We start from the raw sequence: 21,080 nt of genomic DNA on the forward strand, positions 1-21,080 counted from the left end.
TGGTAGGCGGTGCCAGAGCCAAGTCACTGTGATTGTCCTGTAGTAGTGGTGGTGGCTGTATCTGTGGCTGTACCTCGCTGGTTGTTAGCCTGCCACTGACGCCCCCTGTAGGCACCTCTGGATTGACCTCTGCCTCTTGAGCGCCTATTCCTGCCTCTCTGAGCTCTGGAGGTGTCTGGAAAGGACCAATTTTGGAGGGCCAATTCCTGCTAAACCTTGGAGGTTGGACCTGTAAGAAATCTTTCACTGTCTGGACAGATTTTGCCTTCTCTTCCATCTTCTTCAGCACCTGTTGTGCAGGAGAGCCAAACAAATTGATCTTGTCCATGAGAGCATCTAGTAGCTTTGATTTGACATGATCTGGTAAGGCCTGCTCTTTTAACCATGCATGTCTTCTGATCACTGTGCCAGTCATGGCTGATCTAAAGGAAGCTTCCAGTGCATCATAGCCGCATTTTAAGGAATGATTACTGACCTGCTGAATATTATGTACCATTTCCTGAACAGATTTTTTATCTAATGGTTCATCTGAGGACAGCTTTTTAGTTAACTGGTCTAACATAAATTCTTGATACTGGATCATGTGGAATTGACAGTTCAAGGCCCTAGCTGAAAGAGTAGTTGAAGTGTAAACTTTTTTACCCCATCTCTCTAAGGACCTGGATTCCCTTTCAGAGGGAAGGGGTTTTTTGGCAGAGGTAGCTGCTACAGCCTTAGATCCCTGGGAGATAGTTTCGGGATCTGCAAAAGGAGCCTTATACAAATGATAATGTGTGTCTGGGACCCTGTAGTACCTATCGGGCTTAGCAGGGGCCAGAGGAAGAGAATCAGGAGCAGTACAAGCATCATTAAAAGCATCATCCACAACAGCAAGTACTGGAGGAATGGCTAAAGGCCTATGCTGTGGCAAATGCAGGAAGGTTCTAAGCCTTTTCCTAGTGTCTGAAAAATCCTGGCCCTGCCATTGAAATTGTTCCCTCATAGCATGCAAGGTTTCCCCAAAAGAAAATTCCTCAGGCGGAGAGGCTGAAGGAATGGACTCTTCTGCATCAGAGTCCTCATAAGGAGAAAAGGGGGCCTCTGGAGGGTTTGAATTATCTGATTCATCAGAGGAGCCATCAGAAGAAACTGGCTCAGGGGGCTCTACTCTAGTCCTCTTCTCTGGAGGTGGGTGAGAGGCCCTGTCTGGATGTGGTTGGGATCCCCGGATCAAAGAAATGAGATCCTCTGCTAGACTAAGCATTTATGAACTGGAACTGGGCCTGTGAGAGGGGGTCTTAGCAGGCACAGTTTTGGTAGTTTTTGCTGCTTTAGCCCTGGCAAAGGCCTTAATCGACATGGATGCAGGAGGCCTAGCAGCTCCACGTGCAGGGGTAGAAATATCCAAAGGGATAGTATCGGATAAATCCTGTGAACCTGCAAGAGCAGGTGGGATTTCAGTAGCAGATTCAGCCAAGCTGGATGAGGCCTCGGTAAGTGGCAAGCTTTCGGCCGAAGGAAGAACCGTGGACTCGGTTTCAGCCGAAACCGAGACACTCGCGGTTGGCTTAACAGCGGTTTCGGCCGAAACCGGGGACCGCGAGTGTCGGTCCTTTTCCTTGCGTTTTTTAGAAATTTGCGTAGTCGGAGGATCCGACGGTATAATGTAAGCAAAATCAGAGCCGAAAAACTCCTCAGCAAATTCCGACCGACGTCTAAGCGTTCGTCGGTTGAAAGAAGCACAGGCTAGACAAGCTGCTACGTCGTGGTCTGGGCCTAAGCAAGGTAAGCAGTAAGAGTGGAAATCTTTATGAGGTATTTGTTTCCCACAAGTTAAACAGTTATTCACTTTTTCTGACATCGGCTGAGGCAAGAAAGAGTCCCCAACGGGGTACTTAGCTTTTTAGAAGTCTTCGGTAGTAGTAGAAGTATTCGGTAGTAGTAATCTCTGGTTCTGACCGACCGGCACTTGCGAACAGCTTCTGCTTCGGGTGCCACGCGGCAAGAAAGACTGAGGAAAATGGCGTCGGCTGATGCCTTTATACCCGAAGAACTGCCGCTATGACGTCAGGTGAAGTGCGACACCAGCCGAGGCCAGACCCAGACTTTGGAATCCGGCCGACCGAAGGGCTGCCTGACGACAGGACAACCCATTTGTAAGGACCGCAGATGCATCCTTGAAGGACATCCTGGCTTTATGCAAAAATCTGCATAATATTTAGAGTATACAGACTGGACTGGTGTGGCAACATAGACTTTATTTCCCTGTGTCACCTTCATCATGTCTTTTTTTCTATATTTTTTCCTTATATGTACCTGACATAAAACAAACTGAACTTGGCAATAAACTTACCAGTCACTTGATGATAGTAGGAGCAGTTCTCAGTGTTTTAACAGATGAATCTAACTACTATAATACTAGCTGCATGCAGAACAGAAGTAGCTGTACAAATATAGTTTCTAAAGACCAGGTACTGAATCTGTCACATGATCAGTGAAGACTATGTTATAACTGGCGAGTGAATGAAGAGTATTTATTTATATCATTATATATGCCTGATTTGATACTGGACATCTGAAGCTGCTGATACAGAAAGACAAGTTTTAGCTAGAATTCTGCAAGTTCAGCCTGATACTGGGCCATACATACATTATCTGTTTAGTTAAGGATATGCTACTGTTTTCTTGAGATGCAGGGATTTTGCTAGACCAAGCAGTCTAGGAGAGAGAAACATACTGATTTATGTCTAAGAGATTAAGGTTATGTATTGGTCAATGCAATATAGTTTACTTTCTTTCTTTTTGCAATTTTATACAGAACCAACCTATCAAAACATCAGTACATTCATTAGATAACATTTTTCAGATTGCAGTTAAGTATAAGCCACAATATGAAACAAATACAATCAAGGTTTCGCAATGTGCTTCCCTATGATGTTTCATGTTCCCTCACTGGCATTGATCTTTACTTATCAGTATTATAAAAACTCCAAAACTTTCTCCAGTTGGTCTTAATGTTGTGCAATTCAGCTCTTATCTTTTATTCTTTTACTGTTTTCGTTATCATGTTAAAATTATTCAAAACTATTTATATCCTTCAAGCTTCTGAATTCTATCTTGTATTGCCCTGTATTTTTTGCTATATAGCTTTTAGCCAGTAGAGTTAGAATCATTCACTCACCACTATATTCCTCTCCACTTTATTCTACTTTTATTGCTTGCAACGTAAATAGGACATGTTGGAGGAACAGGTATGTATCTCAGAAGATTGTCTGGAATAGGCTTTCCATCCATGTGAAGCAGAGTCCTTCCCTTACCCTATTCAAGTGCACCCTGGACCAGTGGATGGGAACTCAGAAATTCATCCTTGCTCTGACACCTATATCTCTGAGGCAGCCATTAAATCATGTCCTAATTAACATACATCTGCAAGATCTGTCTTATGTGGACAGACTGAAGTCAATTTTTACTCTGTGTCGTACAAACTGCTCAGAGGGGACCTGTGCCTTGCATATAGAGCAATCTCTGACCCAGCTTTAATGGAAATGGCACAAGGGTCACTCACTCAAAAGACCTTAATCTGGTATGTGATATCAACAGAACTTGCTGGGGAGACAATTCTCCCTGCACCTCCCACACATCCTGCAAATTATATATAACAACTACAGGTTCGCAATACAGTGGGGAAAGGACAAAGTCCATGATCCCCACTGTACCACAATCCTGCACAGAAAACAGCTGCAGCATGTAATCATCTTGTCTTTTGATGGTCTATACTGTCTTTTTTTTTTCAATAATCTCTGCATTTGACCATCTGAAACAAAACTCTTGAAGAAACTAGATTACTATGTAGTTTCAACTGTTAAACAATATAATTCATGACATTTCAGCCAGCAAGTTTCCCTCTGTCCTCTGAGTAGTGTTTCTTTGGTTTCTCATTAGACCTTATTTTTCTCTGTGGACAAGATCTGAAAGATCTGAGCTTGCCTGGTTGAGGTCTCCCAGAGAAACCTTCCACTGACCATAGTGGCACAATGTTCATAAGGTAATGAATCACTCAGTAATTAAAACTTATTGCAAGATGAGCTCCTTTTTCTGGTTAGACATTCAAAATTGCTGGCTATAGTCTACCAAACCTCATACATCAGCTTTTTTAAACAAGTTTCTTAATCCACAAAATGATACTGTGCATCTGTGTATGTGTGTGATCAGAATGTGTGTGTGCATTTTAAGAAGTGAATGTTAACTTCCCATTCATTTACTTGTTTTTGCAAATGATATAATTACTTCTTTAGTGATCTCAGCCTTTTTTTCATTCTTGCCAATATAATGAAGATGGAGCATGTATTACCTAGCTTCCCCTTGTCATTCTTGGGGATGGTAATACATTATCAATAAGCACTCACATGTTGCCTGCATGAGTGACACAGAAGGATAAAGCCCTGACTATGGCCAAGGTGACCCGAGTTTAAATATAATTTCAGCACTTGACAGCTAAGGCAGGAAAGGCATCCCCATCCTGGAGAGTTTCACTTAATGGGTCACATCTCCTCAGTTGATTTCCCTAGAGGAGATCAGGGAGACCACCTCATAGTGTTGCCTGAGCATGGGCAGGACAGTCCTGCTGATGTCAGCCCCTTGCAGAAATGAGATCCTATGTGGCACTGATAGGTTCATAGGTAGGTACTAGACTATCAGCCTGAGGGCCAAAGCAAGCCTAGCCAACAGTGTATTGGCTTTCGCCACCCATGTATTGTTAAATTCCTGCCCTCTACCGAGCAGTGCCCCAGACATAATCTCAGGGGTGAATTTCCTCTCACCCATCCACTTATCAAGGTTTTCCTTAAATAATGCTAATGACGAGCTCTGCTTGATGTGGATGGGAATCTTGTTCCAGAGCATGGGAAGTCTCTGGGACACAAATCTATCCCTCCAGCATGTCCTATTTATTGTTGTGCTGAGGTTTAGGTCCCTAGAGCATGTAGCTTGGGGAGATTGGGATTTCTTCAAGTGGAGCATGTCCAATAATTCCGGGTTTGACATAGCTTTGTATGTCAGACAGAGGTCTCCTCAGAGTAAGCGATATGCGACCGAGTAGAGTTTGAGTTTCTTGAGCCGGTCGGCATAGGGCAATTGCTTGAGGTCAGCGATCCTCTTGGTGAGGTACTTTTGGGGCCTCTCAAGTTGTAGGTGTCTTGTGAGGTACATCCCAAATGGGGCATTGTATTCAATGAGGGGTCTGATAAGTGATGAGTAGAGGGGAATGATGACTTCCTTATTTCTAGATGCGAATCCTTTTGTGATTAAGTGGGTGATGTAGAAAGATTTTCTGACCACTGTGGCAATGTGGTTATCAGAGGAGAGGTTACTATCTACTTGGGTCCCAAGGTCACTTATCACACTTTCTGTGTTAAGTGAACTTCCCCCCTTTTGGTAATTCATGGGTACCGTGTTTTTGCCAAAGGGGATAACAATGCACTTTTTGACATTTAGTTTGAGGCCATGATTTTGACACCAGGTGTCAGTCTCGGTGAGGCCTTTTTGCAGGATGTTTACATCAGCAGGGGAATCAATAATGGCACCCAGTTTGCAGTAATCTGCAAACTTGGTTAGCCATAAGCCCTTGGTGTTCACTTGCACTTCAGAGAAGTATATACCGAACAAGAGGGGTCCCAGGACTGAACCCTAGGGTACCCCACATGTCACTGGTTTGGAGTCCGATCTGGAGTCAGCAACTCTTACTGTGTGGGTTCTATCCTTGAGCCAGTTGGCCACCCATCTCGTGATGTAAGGGTTTATGGTAAGTTTGGTGAGTTTATCAATGATTCCTGAATGAGGGATAGTGTCAAAGGCTTTTGCGAGGTCCACGTAGGTTGTGTGGACTACCTTGCCCTCATCTAAGGCCTTTGTAACTGTTTCAAAGACGTCTACCAGGTTTAGGAGACATGCCCGCTGAACATCCCACCCACAGGTTGTTACTAGTCAGTGTAGGGTTAGGGAAGTGGGAGGAAAACAGTCCTCAACAGCCAAGTATGATGGTGCCGCAGATGCCCTGATCTCCTCATTTGGTACTCAAGGAGATGCCCAGGATGTAGCTGATAGTTAGCAATGGACAACCAAATATGAACAAAAGAATATAAACAAATAAATAAATAAATAATCTCTTGCATATCTTTCTCATTATAAGCAACAAACCATAGCACATAAATAAAGACAGCTGGAAAAGCAACTGGAAAGCAGACAGAAGAGTGTCAACCAGTCTGAAATTCAGAATGACAAGTGAAAAGCATTTCCCCGTTTTGACCAGGGAAATCTTGCCATTTATGTACACCAGAGCTATAGATAATACTGAAAACAGCTTAGATATGACAACAAATCAGATCTCGATACAACAGACTGCCTCTTAGATGTTTCTTTGTTTCTCTTTACTTTACTTCTTTAACTGATGTGTTTCATTTTATTTCTGTTAGGCATGCCTGTTCCAGTGGTTTGGACAAGACTGGCTGTGACAGCTTTGAAAGGATCTTCTACTTTGGTTTTAATGCAGTCAGTGACATGGAAGGCTGGAGATGAAATTGCAATAGCCTCAACAGGAAACAGGTAAGAACATAGTTAGAGGCTTAGACGTAAATGGACAAAATATATGTAAACAAGCTATTTCTTTTTTTTTTTTGTGCAATTGTTAGCAGACTTTTGGGGAACATTTTTTTTCCCATTTTCAAAAAAATGTCACTGGTTATATTCATGCCGTTCTGATCTGCAATGTCAGTATTATCCTGTGGATACATTTTTATGTTGTACATTAGAAAATCTTTTGAGTTTGTATTCTGGAGAAGATGCTTCTGCTCCACCTGCAGGCATTTCTATGGAATTAGGTAGAAGATTAGTCATTTAGGAACACACCTAATGAGGGTTCAGGGGCCCATCTCTCCTGCCCATGGATAGCAATAATGAGCACTGTTACCCTAGAAGTTGCACACAGAAAAGTATAGTTTGACTGCAGCAGGGTGTGGGTAATGGCACAGAATTACATCCTACTAATATTGCCTCTCCACAGTTCATAAGCTGTGCAGGTACAGACTGATGCCTGTTTTTAGGCTGTAAAATTCATGAGCATTTGGGATACTGAGATCCTTCAGAATGGATAATGATATAAAGTTTATGTGACATGAAAGGATAAAGAAAATTATACCATGACCCCCCATTATTATTCCAAAACGTGCACGCTGATTGGCCAGCGTGCCCGTTGTAAATCGAGTTATACTAATGGAAAAAGGTCCAGTCGCCCGGACTTTTTTCCATTAGTATAACTCTCTTTAACATTGTTCGCTATGTTAAATGGGTTTAACATAGCGAGACAGCTTTAAAATAAGCAACGGAAATCTCCGTTGCTTATTTTAAAGCTGTCTCGCTATGCTAAACCCATTTAACATAGCGAGACAGGTTTTAAAAAAAAGCAACAGAGAAAGCAAGATCTCCATTGCTTTTTTTTAGTGTTTCGCTATGTTAAATGAGTTTAACATAGCGAGACAGTTTTAAAATAAGCAACGGGCATCTCCGTTGCTTATTTTAAAGCTGTCTCGCTACGTTAAACCCATTTAACATAGCGAAACACTAAAAAAAAAGCAACGGAGATCTTGCTTTCTCCGTGCTTGCTCACAACTCTGATGTACCGCGCAGGCGCCGCAGTACATCAGAACTGCCGCGGATGCCAGACATCTGCGGAAGGGCAGTAAACAGGCATTATACTATGCCATTATTTAAGAAAAGTAATAGTTTCTTTTCTTAAATAACGCCATATAATAGCAATAACCACTTCTGGGTGTGGGTAATGCTGTATTTACCACGGTTGGCTTTGTTTGGTCCTGGCTAGGCCTCGGGACCAAACCACGCCAACCGTGGGTAAATCCAGCATTACCCACACCCAGGTGTGGGTTATTGCTATAATATTTCATGGGAAGCTTATCTTAATAGAAACAGAATGGAGGAGGGTAGTAAGGTAAGATGATGCATGGAGAGAGGATGGTCGGGATAAAATGCTAAGCCTCATGGGACCAGCTGCAAGGGAGACAATGTTTGGTGACATTGTCCATGCAAGGATGACTTCCATGGTTGGCAGAAAAATCACAGCAGTACAGTAGTACAGCAGTACATGAGGAGTCTACAGCTAAGAAGGGGCTTTATCTGAGTAACACAGATAGTAACCTTATTGGAAGTGCTGCTTCTCCAGGGAATAGGAGAGTTCAGGATATTTTTCAGCCTGTACTTCAGCAAAAGGCTGAACATTTGATACAGAAGTCAGGGTTGTGGCCTTTTGGGGATATTGATTCCACTTATTGAGATGCATATACTAGCATAATGATCTACATGCGTGTGGCAGAGTAACATGGACCCTGAATGAGAGGTTTAACTGTTTCATTACTAAGCATTTAAAGTAGCAGTAAAAGCATTCAGACATCTTTTCTGGCCATTCTCCTCAAAGCATTTTCTTTGTTTGTGACATAATTTGCAGTCCTGTAGAATAAGATAAGCAGAATATCAGGATGTTGACAGTAGGGTTTTCAAATGAAATTCACCATTATATATGACAGCAGCATGGCATGCTCTGAGTTAGCCACAGTGGTCCATTTTTGTAAGCCCTTTGACCTCCAGCACAGTCACTCTTCCTCATATATGAGTTTTACTTTGGATCCCTATCTTTAAAATATAAATCCCAACACATTTTCTAGACTAATCAGTGTACTGGGCCTTACACCGTGATCTTACCCATACTTAACAATATAGCTGTAGCTGAACAAAAAAAGGCCATAAGAAGTCAATTACAGCATGTAATAGCCAACTTATGTTAGATTCCTAAGAAGATATAAACCTTACAAATAATTAAGTCATTATGGATCTCTGGTTCAAAACCATGTGAAGAGATTGTACTGATTAATAAAAATATGCATAGGTTCATAGGTTGGTACTAGGCTATCAGCCCTAGGGCCTATACAAGCCTAGCCATAACAATTCCCTGGCTATGTCTTCCCACACTATTTACTTCCCTGGACCCCTGTCTAGCAGTGCGACTGACGTGATCCCTGGGGTGAATTTCCTTTCTCCCATCCAATCGTCAGGGTTTCTTTTGAAGAGGGCCAAATAGGCACTCTGCTTGACATGTATGGGCAATCTATTCCAGAGTCTGGGGAGTCTCTGGGTCAGGAACCTATCCCTCCAGTATGTTTTGTTTATTGCGATGACAAGGTTTAGATCCCTGGAGCATGTGGCTCTGAGGTATTGGGATTTCTTTAAGTGTAGCATGTCCAACAGCTCTGGGTTTGACATGGCCTTGTATGTTAAGCAGAGATCACCTCTGAGTAGACAATATGTGACAGAGTATAGGCGGTCAGTGTAGGGCATCTGCTTTAGGCCTGTGATTCTTTTAGTGAGGTATTTCTGCGGCCTTCCCAGTTGTTACAGATGTCTTGAGAGGTACATACCAAATGGGGCATTGTATTCTATAATGGGTCTAATGAGGGATGAGTACAGTGGGACAATGACCTCCTTTTTTCTGGATGAAAAGCCCTTAGTGATGAGGTGTGCCACATAGAAGGATTTCCTGACTGTTGTGGTGATGTGGTTATCGAAGGTGAGACCACTGTCCACCTGTGTCCCTAAGTCTCTTATCACACTTTCAGTGTTTAGTGTACTGCCACCTATATGGTAATTCATGGGTACATGTTTTTTCCCAAAGGGGATAACTATACATTTCTTGGTATTGAGCTTGAGCCCATGGCTCTGGCACCAAGCATCTGTTTCTGTAAGGCCCTTTTGTATAGTATCCACATCATTTGGGTATTCAATAATGGCTCCCAGTTTGCTGTCATCTGCTAACTTTGTTAGCCAGAGTCCCTTAGTGTTGGCCTGTACTTCAGAGAAGTAGATGCCAAACAAGAGCGGTCCCAGGACTGAACCCTGAGGTACTTTCCTTGTCACTTGCCTGGAGCTGTATTTGGAGTCAGCTACTTTTACAGTGTGAGTTCTATCAGTAAACCAGTTAGCAACCCATTGGGTGATGTAGGGATTAATGTCCAGCTTAGTAAGTTTATCCATGATTCCAGAGTGGGGGATGGTGTCAAAGGACTTGGCAAAGTCTAGATAAGCTGTGTGGACCCCCTTACCCTTGTCCATGACTCTGGAGACTGATTCAAAGAAGTCAGTCAGGTTCAGGAGACAAGATCAGCCATTCACGAACCCAAACTGAGTGGGGTCCAGTGTTTGAAGGTTGCCAATGTCTTTGTTTATACGTTCCATGATAATACGCTCCATGGCCTTGCAGATAAGGCTTGTCAGACTGGTGGGACTGTAGTTTCCAGGATCCAAGGTGGACCCCCCCCCCCCTTGTGGAGTGGGATAACTGTAGCTCTGCACCACTCAGTGGGCACAAAACCTGAGGTGAGGCTATGATTAAACATGATACAAGGTGAGGTGCTAGTTCATATTGCAGTTCATGTAGTACAGAGCCCGGGATGTCATCTGGTCCCATGGATGCTGTATTCTTAGCTTTGGAGAGTGCATTTTTACCTGTGTGACTGTTATTACCTAGAATTTGGCAATCTTCCAGTATTGAGATGGGCCATTTAGGGGGTGAGAGGGGAGTGAAGTTGGCACTGAATCGATCTGCCAGGATATTGGCGATATCCTTGGGATCAGTATATTTAATGCCATTCTGTTTTAGCTCAGAGCAGATCTGAGCATTGCCATTTAGATTCTTGACATAGTTATAGAATGCCTTGTGGTTGTCTTTGGAATCTTTGGCAATTTTATTTTCGTAACTAGCTTTGGAGGATTTTATGAGGGATCTCAGTTTCTTACTGAGGCTATTAAGGGAGTTTTTTGCATCCTGGGATTTTCCTCTTTTCTGCAACAGTTTCTTCCTTTTGTTGTAAAGTTTGTTTATGGCAGGGGACCACCAGATTGGCTTCCTTTTTTTGCATGAGAGCATCTTGGTTCTATTTGGGATGGCACGATTCATGCATGAGTGGATGTGCTCGTACAGTGCCTTAGTGTAGGATTCAGCAGTTGAACTTTCAGTTACCATCTGCATGGGTGACATGAAGTTTGTCACTTCTGACTTGAGTAGCATGAAGTTGGCTTTGGAGAAGTTTTTTATGGAGGTTTCCTTACTGGGGGGTGGGGATGGGATGTGGATGTTAAGGGTGATTAGCTTATGGTCAGACCTGACTAACGAGGGGGTGACCATAGGTGTGGAGCATCAATTTCCATGTTGGTAATGACCAGGTCTAGGATATTGGAGCCCCTGGTGGGACTATGGATTAGTTGATCCAGGGAGTTGGAATTTATGAATTCCAAGAACCGTTGGGCAAGGGTGTTGGTACACGAGTAGTTTTCCCAGTTAATGGCAGGGTAGTTAAAATCACCCAGTATTAGGGTGATTGGTTCTATCTTAATATTTTCCAGTATGTTTAGAAAGGTGTAGTGAGAATCTTGGGGTATGGTGGGGGATCTGTAGCAAGCTACAGTTTGGATTGCAGTCTTACCTAGTGTTAGTTGCACCTGGAGAATTTCAGACACATTGTGTTGGGCAACTAGCCTGATGGTGTGAATATCCTTGGTGAATATTGACACTCCTCCACCTTTAGTGTTTCGGTCCTGGTTTGGTGGCCGAAAAGTGTGGTAAGAGTTGTAGCCTGGTATTGCAGGGGTGCTCTCTGGAGCCTTGAACTAGGTCTCAGTTACTGTACAGATGTTGATGTTCTTCATTTTTAGGTGTGCCTCGAGAGAGTGCATTTTGAGGTTTAGACTTCTAACATTGAGTAGCATTACCTTCAGATTTTGCATGCTTGCACCTATTATGGTGGTGGTTTTGTCCTTTGAACTTTGCCTAAAAAAGGCACTATAGGGGTGGCAAGAGCCTTAGCCAGTAACCTGAATCCCAGGGGCGACAGGTGCAGACCATCTCTGGCAAAGCATCATGGTCTGTCGATCATGTCATCCCAGGCAGACAGATACTGGATCCCCTTTGAATGACACCAGAAGCTTAGCCAATTGTTGAAGTCAATCATTTCTGTCCTTATATTGTTGTATCATTCTGGGCGAAGGCAGGATGCTACTCAGGGCTAGGGTCATACATGCCTGGGCCACATGATCCAAGAGTTCTTCCATGTCTCTTTTCATGTAGTCCAGGGAGGTACGTCTCAAGTCATTCACTCCAACATGGACAATGACAGAGTCATATTTGTACTTGTTGTGGAGTGACTTGAGTACATGCATTATGTGGCAGATCCTGGCACCCGACAGGCAGCTGACTGTAATTTTCTCCTTGTTCAACCTGGTGAGTGGGATATCAGTGTGCCGAACTATAGAGTTCCCTATGACTAAAGTGTTAGGTACATTGTCTTGCCTTAGGGGCTGTTGCTGGGTGGCACACTGGTGTTGTGAACTATGTGACACTTTGGTTGTGATTGGTGTTTGTTTGCATTTCAGCTTCAGAGGTCCTTGTTGCTTGGGCAGGTTACAGTTAAGTACCTCTGCATATGTGGATTTAGTGTTGCTGTATGTGGGTGTTGGTGGTGTGGGTTTAGAAGAGCTATGTGTTACTTGAGGTGTAGTGTGGGTGTTAACCTTCTCCTCTTGACTGTCTAGCACAGTCTTGGGTGGAGAGAGCTTTGCTTCCATTTTGGCTATGTAAGTGCATCTCTCACAGGTTGTAGTGTTGGGTGGTAGGAGGAGAGGGTTGTCTGTGTACATGAGGCAATTGCTGCATTGCCCCAATATGCCCAGATTCACCAGGTGGACAGGAGAAATCACCGGAAGCTGACCCTTGGACATGCCTGGTTTGGTGCTTTTTTTTTTTTTTTTTGTAAAGTACAGGAGCTGTTTTCCCTTACCTTAGCAATTATAGGCTGTTTAGTGCCTACTATTAATTTCTCCTTATTAACAAGGAAAGTTGAGTGCTTGTATCAGTTTAAGGCTTTCTAGTGCTTTCCAGCAGGTATTAGAGCAAGTGCTATTCACAGGGATGCTTAAAGGTAAGATGGAAAAAAATGCACACTGCAGTGTGCACTAGAGAAGTTAGATGTGAAAGTAGGTAACTTAAGTTTTACCATACACAAGACATTAAACATTTGAGAGAATAAAACATATTTCTAACAGTTAAGCAAGATGACCACAAGCAAAACATTGTTTTCCTTTGCTTTGGATGCTAATAAACAGACCCATGGAATCAATATTCAGTTCTCATGCTTCCCTGGAAGAATTGAAAGCAATAATTTAGAATAGCTCTTATCAGAAATTACACCTAATATGGTAAATGGATCACTGTGCATGTAGAAGTTTATATTCTTGCAGATGCACCTGGATAATGTTTAAAAAGGTTGTGAATGGCAGCCTAAGTCACACCTCAGACTCACAGAATTCATTACACCACAGTAATGTGTAGTAATAAATTCCTCCCGCACCTCTTTACTGTCCCTGATTTTGCAGAATGTTCCTTATTTTGTCATGTATTTTTGCCAGTCCATTGTAAAATTTTCGATTATGTGATAAATCTCTAAGGATTACAGTAAGCCAATAAATTCATATATTAGAGATTCACACTTTCTATTGATCAGAAGATGTATGATAACAGAAGATGTTAACCTTTTAAATGAGTTAGAGTAATATTTAAAAATGGCCCTCATTTTGGGCCTTTGTCATCCCATTATTTTTTGGCTTTTGTCCCTGATTCTTAATCAATGAAAGTATAGTTATGTAAAATCTTACCATAACTGTAGATGTCCTTGCCTTCACTGTGGCAGTATTATTAGAATTAGTATTGGGCAGCACAGTGGTTAACTTTGTCACCTCACAGCAAGAGGTTCTCCAGTTCTCCGGTTCAATTCTCGGCTGGGGTGCCTTCTGTGTGGAGTTTGCATGTTCTCCCTGTGTTCGCGTGGGTTTCCTCCGGGTATTCCGGTTTCCTCCCACATTCCAAAGGCATGCATCTGGAGCATTTCTCCCCGGGCCTCCGCTGAAAACAGGCACTGTGGAACCTAGTCGGACTTTCCCGGTCTACAAATGATAAATAAATAAAAATAAATATTAACATTCGGGATTCCCTGCCATGAAAGCCCGTCATCTAGCCAATATACCAAAGACGTCCTGTTACATTTAAAGGTACGCCTGAATGTCACACAAATGCTCCTTGCGTACCATAGGGAATAAAGGTGATGTTCAGGCTTACCATAAACAGAACTGATTGCCCTAGTAGGAACACCAGTCCAAGGAACCCAAGAGGTAACCTATACATCCAGGAAGGCAAAGGACTAGGGGGGCTGGAGGGAGGGAGTGAATACTGCAGCAGTGAAGGCAGGGACATCCACCATTATGGTAAGATTTTACTCAACTGTACTATGTCCTTACATTCACTGCTACAGTTTTCTTAACATTCGGGATAGTACCAAAGCTCAAGAGGAAATTTGGGAGGCGGAAGGAGAAGAAAAGTCCCTTAAGAAGCCATGGAGAATGGCACTAGCAAAACCACCCCTAGCTCTAGAGATACCATCCAACTTTTAGTGCTTAGTAAAGGCATGCACAGAAGTCCAGGTAGCTGCTTCAAGAATAGAATTAGTATCTAAGCCCTCAAAAAAAAGCACCAGAAGAAGCCACCACTCTAGTAGAATGAACCTTAACTGAAGAAGGAAGGCTCTTGCCATGAAAGTTGTAACAAAAGGAAATAGCCTTAGAAATCCAAGAAGAAATAGTTTGCTTTGATACAGCTAGACCCAAAGATCTAGAATGAAAGAAACAAACAATTTATCAGATTTTTGAATGCCTTAGTCTGATCCAACTAAATTCAAAGTTGGCCATGCATATCCAAAGTATGCAGAACCCTCTCCCTGTCATGCTCTGGACAGGGGAAAAAAGTAGGCAGATTAATAAGCTGTTTAAAGGAAAGCTGATTAACCACCTTAGGCATAAAAGATGGATTAGTGCATAAGGAAACCCTGTCCTCATGAAAATTCAAAAGAGTAGCACAAGTCATGAGGGGTTGCATCTCAAGACACTTGTCTGGCAGAAGCAAGGGCTAACAACAGAACAGTGTTGCAAGGAAGCTGAAACAATAGGCTCAAAAGGAGCCTGATTCAACTTCTCCAAAACAAAATTAAGATCCCTGGGAGTTTATTTATTTATTATTTTACATTTGTTAACCGGGGGTATCTGACTGAGCCGAAAAGGCCCTTTTTCAGCAGAGGCCCGAGGAGAAAAGCTCCACAAAGAAAAATTACAGACACATTTAGTTATTTAGACATGATCAGTATACACAAAAATTACAAGAGACATGTTTTTACAGTGGTATGCAGCACATAAACAGTTACAATGGAGAGAACAAACAAAAATATATTAATTTTAAAAATAACGGTAATTAATAGATTTGTGGTGTACAGCTGAAATTTGGAATATAGGTAGAATACACACACAGTACACAGGTACAGTACATACATTGTAAATTAACCAGTGTTTGTGAGTAAGATTGAAAACTATTATCAAGTGCTGTAGATTTAGTATGTATATGTTATCCTCTTTCACTAGCCTGGGGAACAATCATGGCACTGCCAACCTTGCTTCAGATGTTGCCTGATGAGGTCTTTAAAGGAGGCTTTGGAAGATGTGTTTTGAATGCTAGTAGGGACAGAGTTCCATTTTTTAGCCATTGAACTACTATACAGTGTATCTCCAAAGCTATTGTAGCTGTTGGTGACTTCCAGTAGTAGTTTGCTTGATGATCTAAGAGGCCTTTTGGCTGAGTGATGTACTAAGTTTTTGAGGGCAGGACACTTATTGGGGAGGTAATAGATAGAATGACAGAGGCAGAGCTGATTGTAGGTTAGGAGGTTGGGCAGTTCAAGCCAGTGGAGCTGTCTCAAAGCAGTACAGTGATGAGTTCTATATGAGCAATTTGCAGCAAAGCGGGCAATTCTGTTATAGCAGGCTTCCATTTTGCTTAGTTCAGTTTTGTTGACATTAGTCAGAATGGGAGATGCATAGAGTAGGGTGGATAGAAGTTGGGAGCAAGCAATGGCTGACCTTGTGTTGTTGGTAAGAAATGGTTTGATATGGTAGAGTGACCCCAGTTTGGCATGTACTTTTTTAATAGTTAAGTTGAGATGACTATCAAATTTTAGGTGGGAATCTATGGTTATTCCCAATAGCTTAGACTGTGCCACTGGAGCAATTGGAGTAGCATTTGTGGAGTAGATAGTGAATTGACTGTTAGTGTTTTTGTTAGAACTGGTTATAATCATAAACTGAGTTTTCTTTGGATTGAGGATAAGTTGGGCTTTGGTAAGGTAGTTTTCAACGTCAGAAAATGCTAGCTGAGTTGTTTGCAGGAGGGTGGGAATGTTTTGTGCAGCACAGATTAAGGTAGTGTCATCTGCTTACTGAATTATAGATGCATGCTGTGTGGAGGTATGGAGGTAATTTGTGAAGACTGTGAATAGTAGTGATCCTAAGATAGAACCCTGTTGGACTCCTATAGTTATGGGCAGCTGAGGAGAGAGAGAATGTTCCCATTTCACAGCTTGGTACCTATCAGTTAAGTAGCTTTGGAACCAGGTAAGAGTGGAATTTGATAGATGATATTGGTTTAATTTGTTTAGCAGGATTTGGTGTGAGACTGTTTCAAATGCTTTGGACATATCCAAAAAAAGAGTTGACACTTGTAGGCCTTCATTTTTGAGACAGTTTACTGTGTCTGTGAAGTAGAGGAGGGCTGTAGTGGTACTATGGGCAGGTCTGAAACCATGCTGAGTAGGTGACAGGATGTTGCTGTCTAGGAGATAGTTTAGCATCTGGCTATGGATGCATTTTTCTAGGATTTTGGCCAGGGGGGGGGGGGAGTAAAGCAATGGGTCTGTAGTTATTAAGTTCAGTGGAGGTCCCGCCTTTATGTATGGGTGTAACATAGGATATTTTCCAGAGTTTGGGCACATAGTTTTCAACAATTGACCTGCTTATGAGAGTAGAGACTGGGATAGCGATAGCATCTGCTGTGAGTTTCAAGAAATAGCTGGGGAGTAGGTCGGCTGCTGTTGATGAGGTTTTTAGTTTGGAGAGCATGCTTTTGATTGAAGCGGTGGAAACAGTTTTGAGGGTAAAGTTTGTATTAGTGTATTTCTGTTGCAGGGGGATATTGAGGAAGGAACTGTCCTGTGATACTAAGGATAGAATTGAGTTCACAAAGTGAGAGTTCAATTGTGTTTCGATGGGAACTTTAGTGTCAGGGGTGGTTGGTTTGGGGGTAGCCTTTTGGGTGGATTTTAGAAGCTGGTTTACATTTTTCCAAAATTTTTGCGGGTTGTGTTGATATTTAGTTTGTAATGTTGTGTAGTAGGATTTTTTGTCCAGCCTAATGCATTTTTTTGCACGGTTGCGCAGCTGTTTTTACTTAGTTAGGCTTTGTGTTTGTTTGTTTTTTGATAGTAAAGCCAGGCAGTATCTCTGGACTTGAGAATTTGTTTGGTTTCTTTACTGAGCCAGGGGTTTGTAGAGGTTCTAACCTTGATTTTGCGCAATGGCGCGACAGTGTCTAGGTGTTGTAGAAATGTTTTGTTGAAATATGCTACAGCCTGGTCAAGTGAGAGGGTTTTTAGGGGGGTCCAGTCACAGTTACAGAGTAAAGTGTTGAGGACCTCAGGAGAGAATTTTTTTGTGTTTCTAGTGGATATATAGTTAGTGGTTTTGCATATGCTTGTTCTACTACCTCATTCCCTCCAGTACAACTCTTTTGAGTGCGTACCTTTAACTCCAAGTGGGTGTGGCCTGAGCCTTTAAAAATGAAATTATCACCTTACAATTCTAACAAATACTCATTGACAAAGGTCAAATATCAATCTAATTGTGTTTGCCATCATGTATGCTTTAAGATAAGATATTCTGATACTTTGTATGAAGCATGGATTTGGAATTATTAATGCAAGTATAAACAAGTAATATGCGATGCCTAGAGGAGCAGTAGGAGGTAACTGCAGATGCACCTGGAGGTGTCACTCGGATGTAATGAGCTACGTATAAAGTATATTATGTTGTGGTCACTTAAGGTGTCTGGGAGACTGCCTATGTGAGGGTACAATGTGGGGTTGTTAGTTAGGACCCAGTCAAGGATGGATTCCCTTTTTTATCACATCTAGTTGGAATTTGGACTAGCTGCTGGTAGCCATGGAGATTTATTAGATTACTTGGTGTAATCTAATAAATATACTTCCTGGGAGGTCTAATAATAAGGACACCTTTGAGAAATTGTTTAACCTCACATCTAGAAGCTAAAGAAGTAGAGAAAGGCAGACAAGCAGAGATGGCTGATAACTGGGCCTTAACAGAAGAATTGGCCAAACCAGCACAGAGCAACTCACACAAATAATAAAGAACCAAAGGAACATCCACAGTAAGTGGGTTCAGGTTACGAGACAAAACACCAAATAGAAAACCTCTTCCATTTGGATAAGTAAGATTTCCTGGTAGTAGGCTTCCTGGCCTCCTGCAGTGCTTGCAGCATGTCCTCAGAAAAAAGGTGTTTATGAGGAATCAAAATCCTATCACCCACAATGTCAGTTGAAGCATGGACAGGCGGGGATGGATGAGAGATCCCTTGTCTTGTGTGATTAGATCCACCCTGTGAGCTAGCTTGTGATGAATGCCCCTGACTAGATGCAGAAGTAGAGGAAACCAGTGCTGTCACAGCTAAAAGAGAGTCACCAACAAGATTTTGGGGGCATCCTGATGAATTTTGAACAGGACTTTTGGAATGAGAGGAAGTGGAGGAAATGCATAAAGAAACATCCCCTTCCAAGAAAATGAGAGTGCATCCAACTTCCATATCAGAGGACCTGGGACTCTGGCACAAAACTGAGGAAGTTGTCTGTTCAGAGGGGAGACAAAAAGATCCACTTGAGGAGTACTCCACTGGTGAATAAAAACAGTAACACATCCCTATGAAGCATCCATTCATGGGACTGAGTTAAGGACCTGCTTAGTGTGTCTGCCATAATTTTCTGACTGGAAGGGATATAAGTCACTTTAAGAGTCACTTGATACTTGACACCAAGATCCCATACCAGAAGTGCCAACCAATAAAGAAGGTAGGACCTCATTCTCTGTTTGTTGACATACCACTTCACTGTGGTATTGTCTGTGAAGACCTTGAGAGTCCCTGGAGAGAAAAGAGGATGAATGCCAGGCTTTGAAGAAGATAAATGGCAAAATGAAGATGTTGCAAAAAAGTCTCGGGAGGGGATGCCTGAATCAACAGATTGTCTAATTAAGGAAATATTTGAACCCCTTGAAGTCTGCAAAAAGCAATCACAGGAGCAAGACATTTGGTGAACACCCTTGGGACAGTAAAAATGCTAAAGGGCAAAGCAGAGAACTGAAAATTCCAGGAAGAAACAGAGAAACATAAAAACGTCCTGAAAAGAGAATGAACAGGAATATGGAGATAGGCATCCTTGAGATCCAGAGACACCATGTAGGCCTGAGAGAGCAGGAAAAGAAACAGAATCTGAAGAGATGTCTGGAAGGAAGGCACTTTTAAAAAAGTATTTAGTTGAGAGAGATCTAGAATAGGTCTCCAAGTGCCCTCTTTTCTTGGCATTAGAAACAGTCTGGAGTAGAGCCTGTCCCCCTTTGGGACATATGCACCTCCTGAATAGTACCCTGAGTCAAGAGAGTTTGAAGAACCTCTGGAAAAAAGGAAAGCTGTTCCTGAGAAGGTTGAGGAATGCCCATAAAAAAAGGGTGGGATTTCCACACCATGAAGTACCCCTGATGAATGATCAACAGAACCCAAGAATCTTGAGTGATCTGAAGCCAAGCAGGAAGAGAAAAAGAAAGAAGAGAAAGGGGAATAAGGCTGTGAGGGGGCGGATAGTCAGACAGCACCTGCTTTGTCTGGAAAGAAAGACATCAGCAACCCAGAAAACTGAGTAGCCTTAGCAGGAGGAGCCTGTTTGCTACTCTTCTTACCTTTAGTAGAAGGGCGGGAATGTCTACGAACAAAGGCAGGCTTAGCAGGATAGCTTTTCTAAAATTTTGGCAAAGGGGAAACAAAAACATGTTTAAACTCCTGTAAAGCCTTACCCTTATCCTGAAGGGACTTAAACCAGCAGCAGCTTCCCCAAACAAAAGTTTAGAATCCAGGGGAGCATCCATCAACTAAGCTTTAATATTATCAGATAGAGGCTGGAGCCTAAGCCAAGAATATCTCCTCATGACTGAACCAAACACAGCAGCCTTAGAAGAGGCATCTGCTGTATCATAACTACATTTAATAGAATGATGAATGACTTGAGAGAAAGTCCCTAGTAAGGAAAAAATAGACGTTTTACCCTTAGACTCGGGAAAATCGGAAATAAGTTGGCAGGCCTAAGAAAGAAGAACCAACACATATGTAGACATATGGGTCTGATATTTAATAGCTTGAAAATCTGGGGTAGCAAAAGTGTAAACCTTCTTACCCAGTTGTTTCACAGTTCTGCTATCTTTGTCAGAAGGAAATAAGTTGTTGAAGGAAGCAATTGAGATGGCTTATCAGAGGCTACAGAGACCACAGAAGGATCAGCAGCAGGTCACTGATACAAAAAGTTACAATCCTCAGGCACCCTATAAAACCTATCAGGCTTCTTGGGAGTAGGGGGAAAAGAATCAGGAGCATGAGAGGCATTGGGGAAAAATATCCCGCAAAGCAGCTGAAACAGGAGGAATAGCCACAGGTTTAAGAGACTCCAACTGTAGCAATTCATAGTACCTCCTATGAATGTCAGGGACCTGAGCACAATCCCACATAAAAAAAAAAAAAACATCATCATAGAGAATGTGTCCTCAAAGCAAATTTCCTCAAAAGGAGCATCAGAACTAATAGATTCCTCCTCTTCTGACGCATAGTCCAAAGGAGAAGGAATATGAGTAGAATAAGTCAGGAATCTATCATCAGAACCCGACTCAGTCTCAGAAGAATCCTGTTCTCTAGGCCTTTTAAGGGGAGTAGAGGACCAAGGAGGAGCAGGAACTGAAACCCCTTTTGGAGGGTTTAAAGACATTCCCCTGAGTGAGAGCCTGCCACT

At 42.4% G+C, this 21,080-nt stretch overlaps 1 protein-coding gene across 1 annotated transcript in view; it reads left to right on the plus strand.

Annotated features, from left to right (window-relative positions):
• Positions 1-21,080, plus strand: part of PKHD1L1 (PKHD1 like 1) — a 1,597,738-nt gene that overhangs the window by 1,179,737 nt on the left and 396,921 nt on the right. Inside the window, exon 49 of the mRNA XM_044066249.1 lies at positions 6,450-6,579. Within this exon, the coding sequence (XP_043922184.1) occupies positions 6,450-6,579 (130 nt within the window). The remainder of the gene's footprint in view (positions 1-6,449; positions 6,580-21,080) is intronic.

This window comes from Protopterus annectens, chromosome 3.part1 (genome assembly GCF_019279795.1).
Source record: "Protopterus annectens isolate FY-2018-M chromosome 3.part1, PAN1.0, whole genome shotgun sequence".
NCBI lineage: Eukaryota > Metazoa > Chordata > Ceratodontiformes > Protopteridae > Protopterus > Protopterus annectens.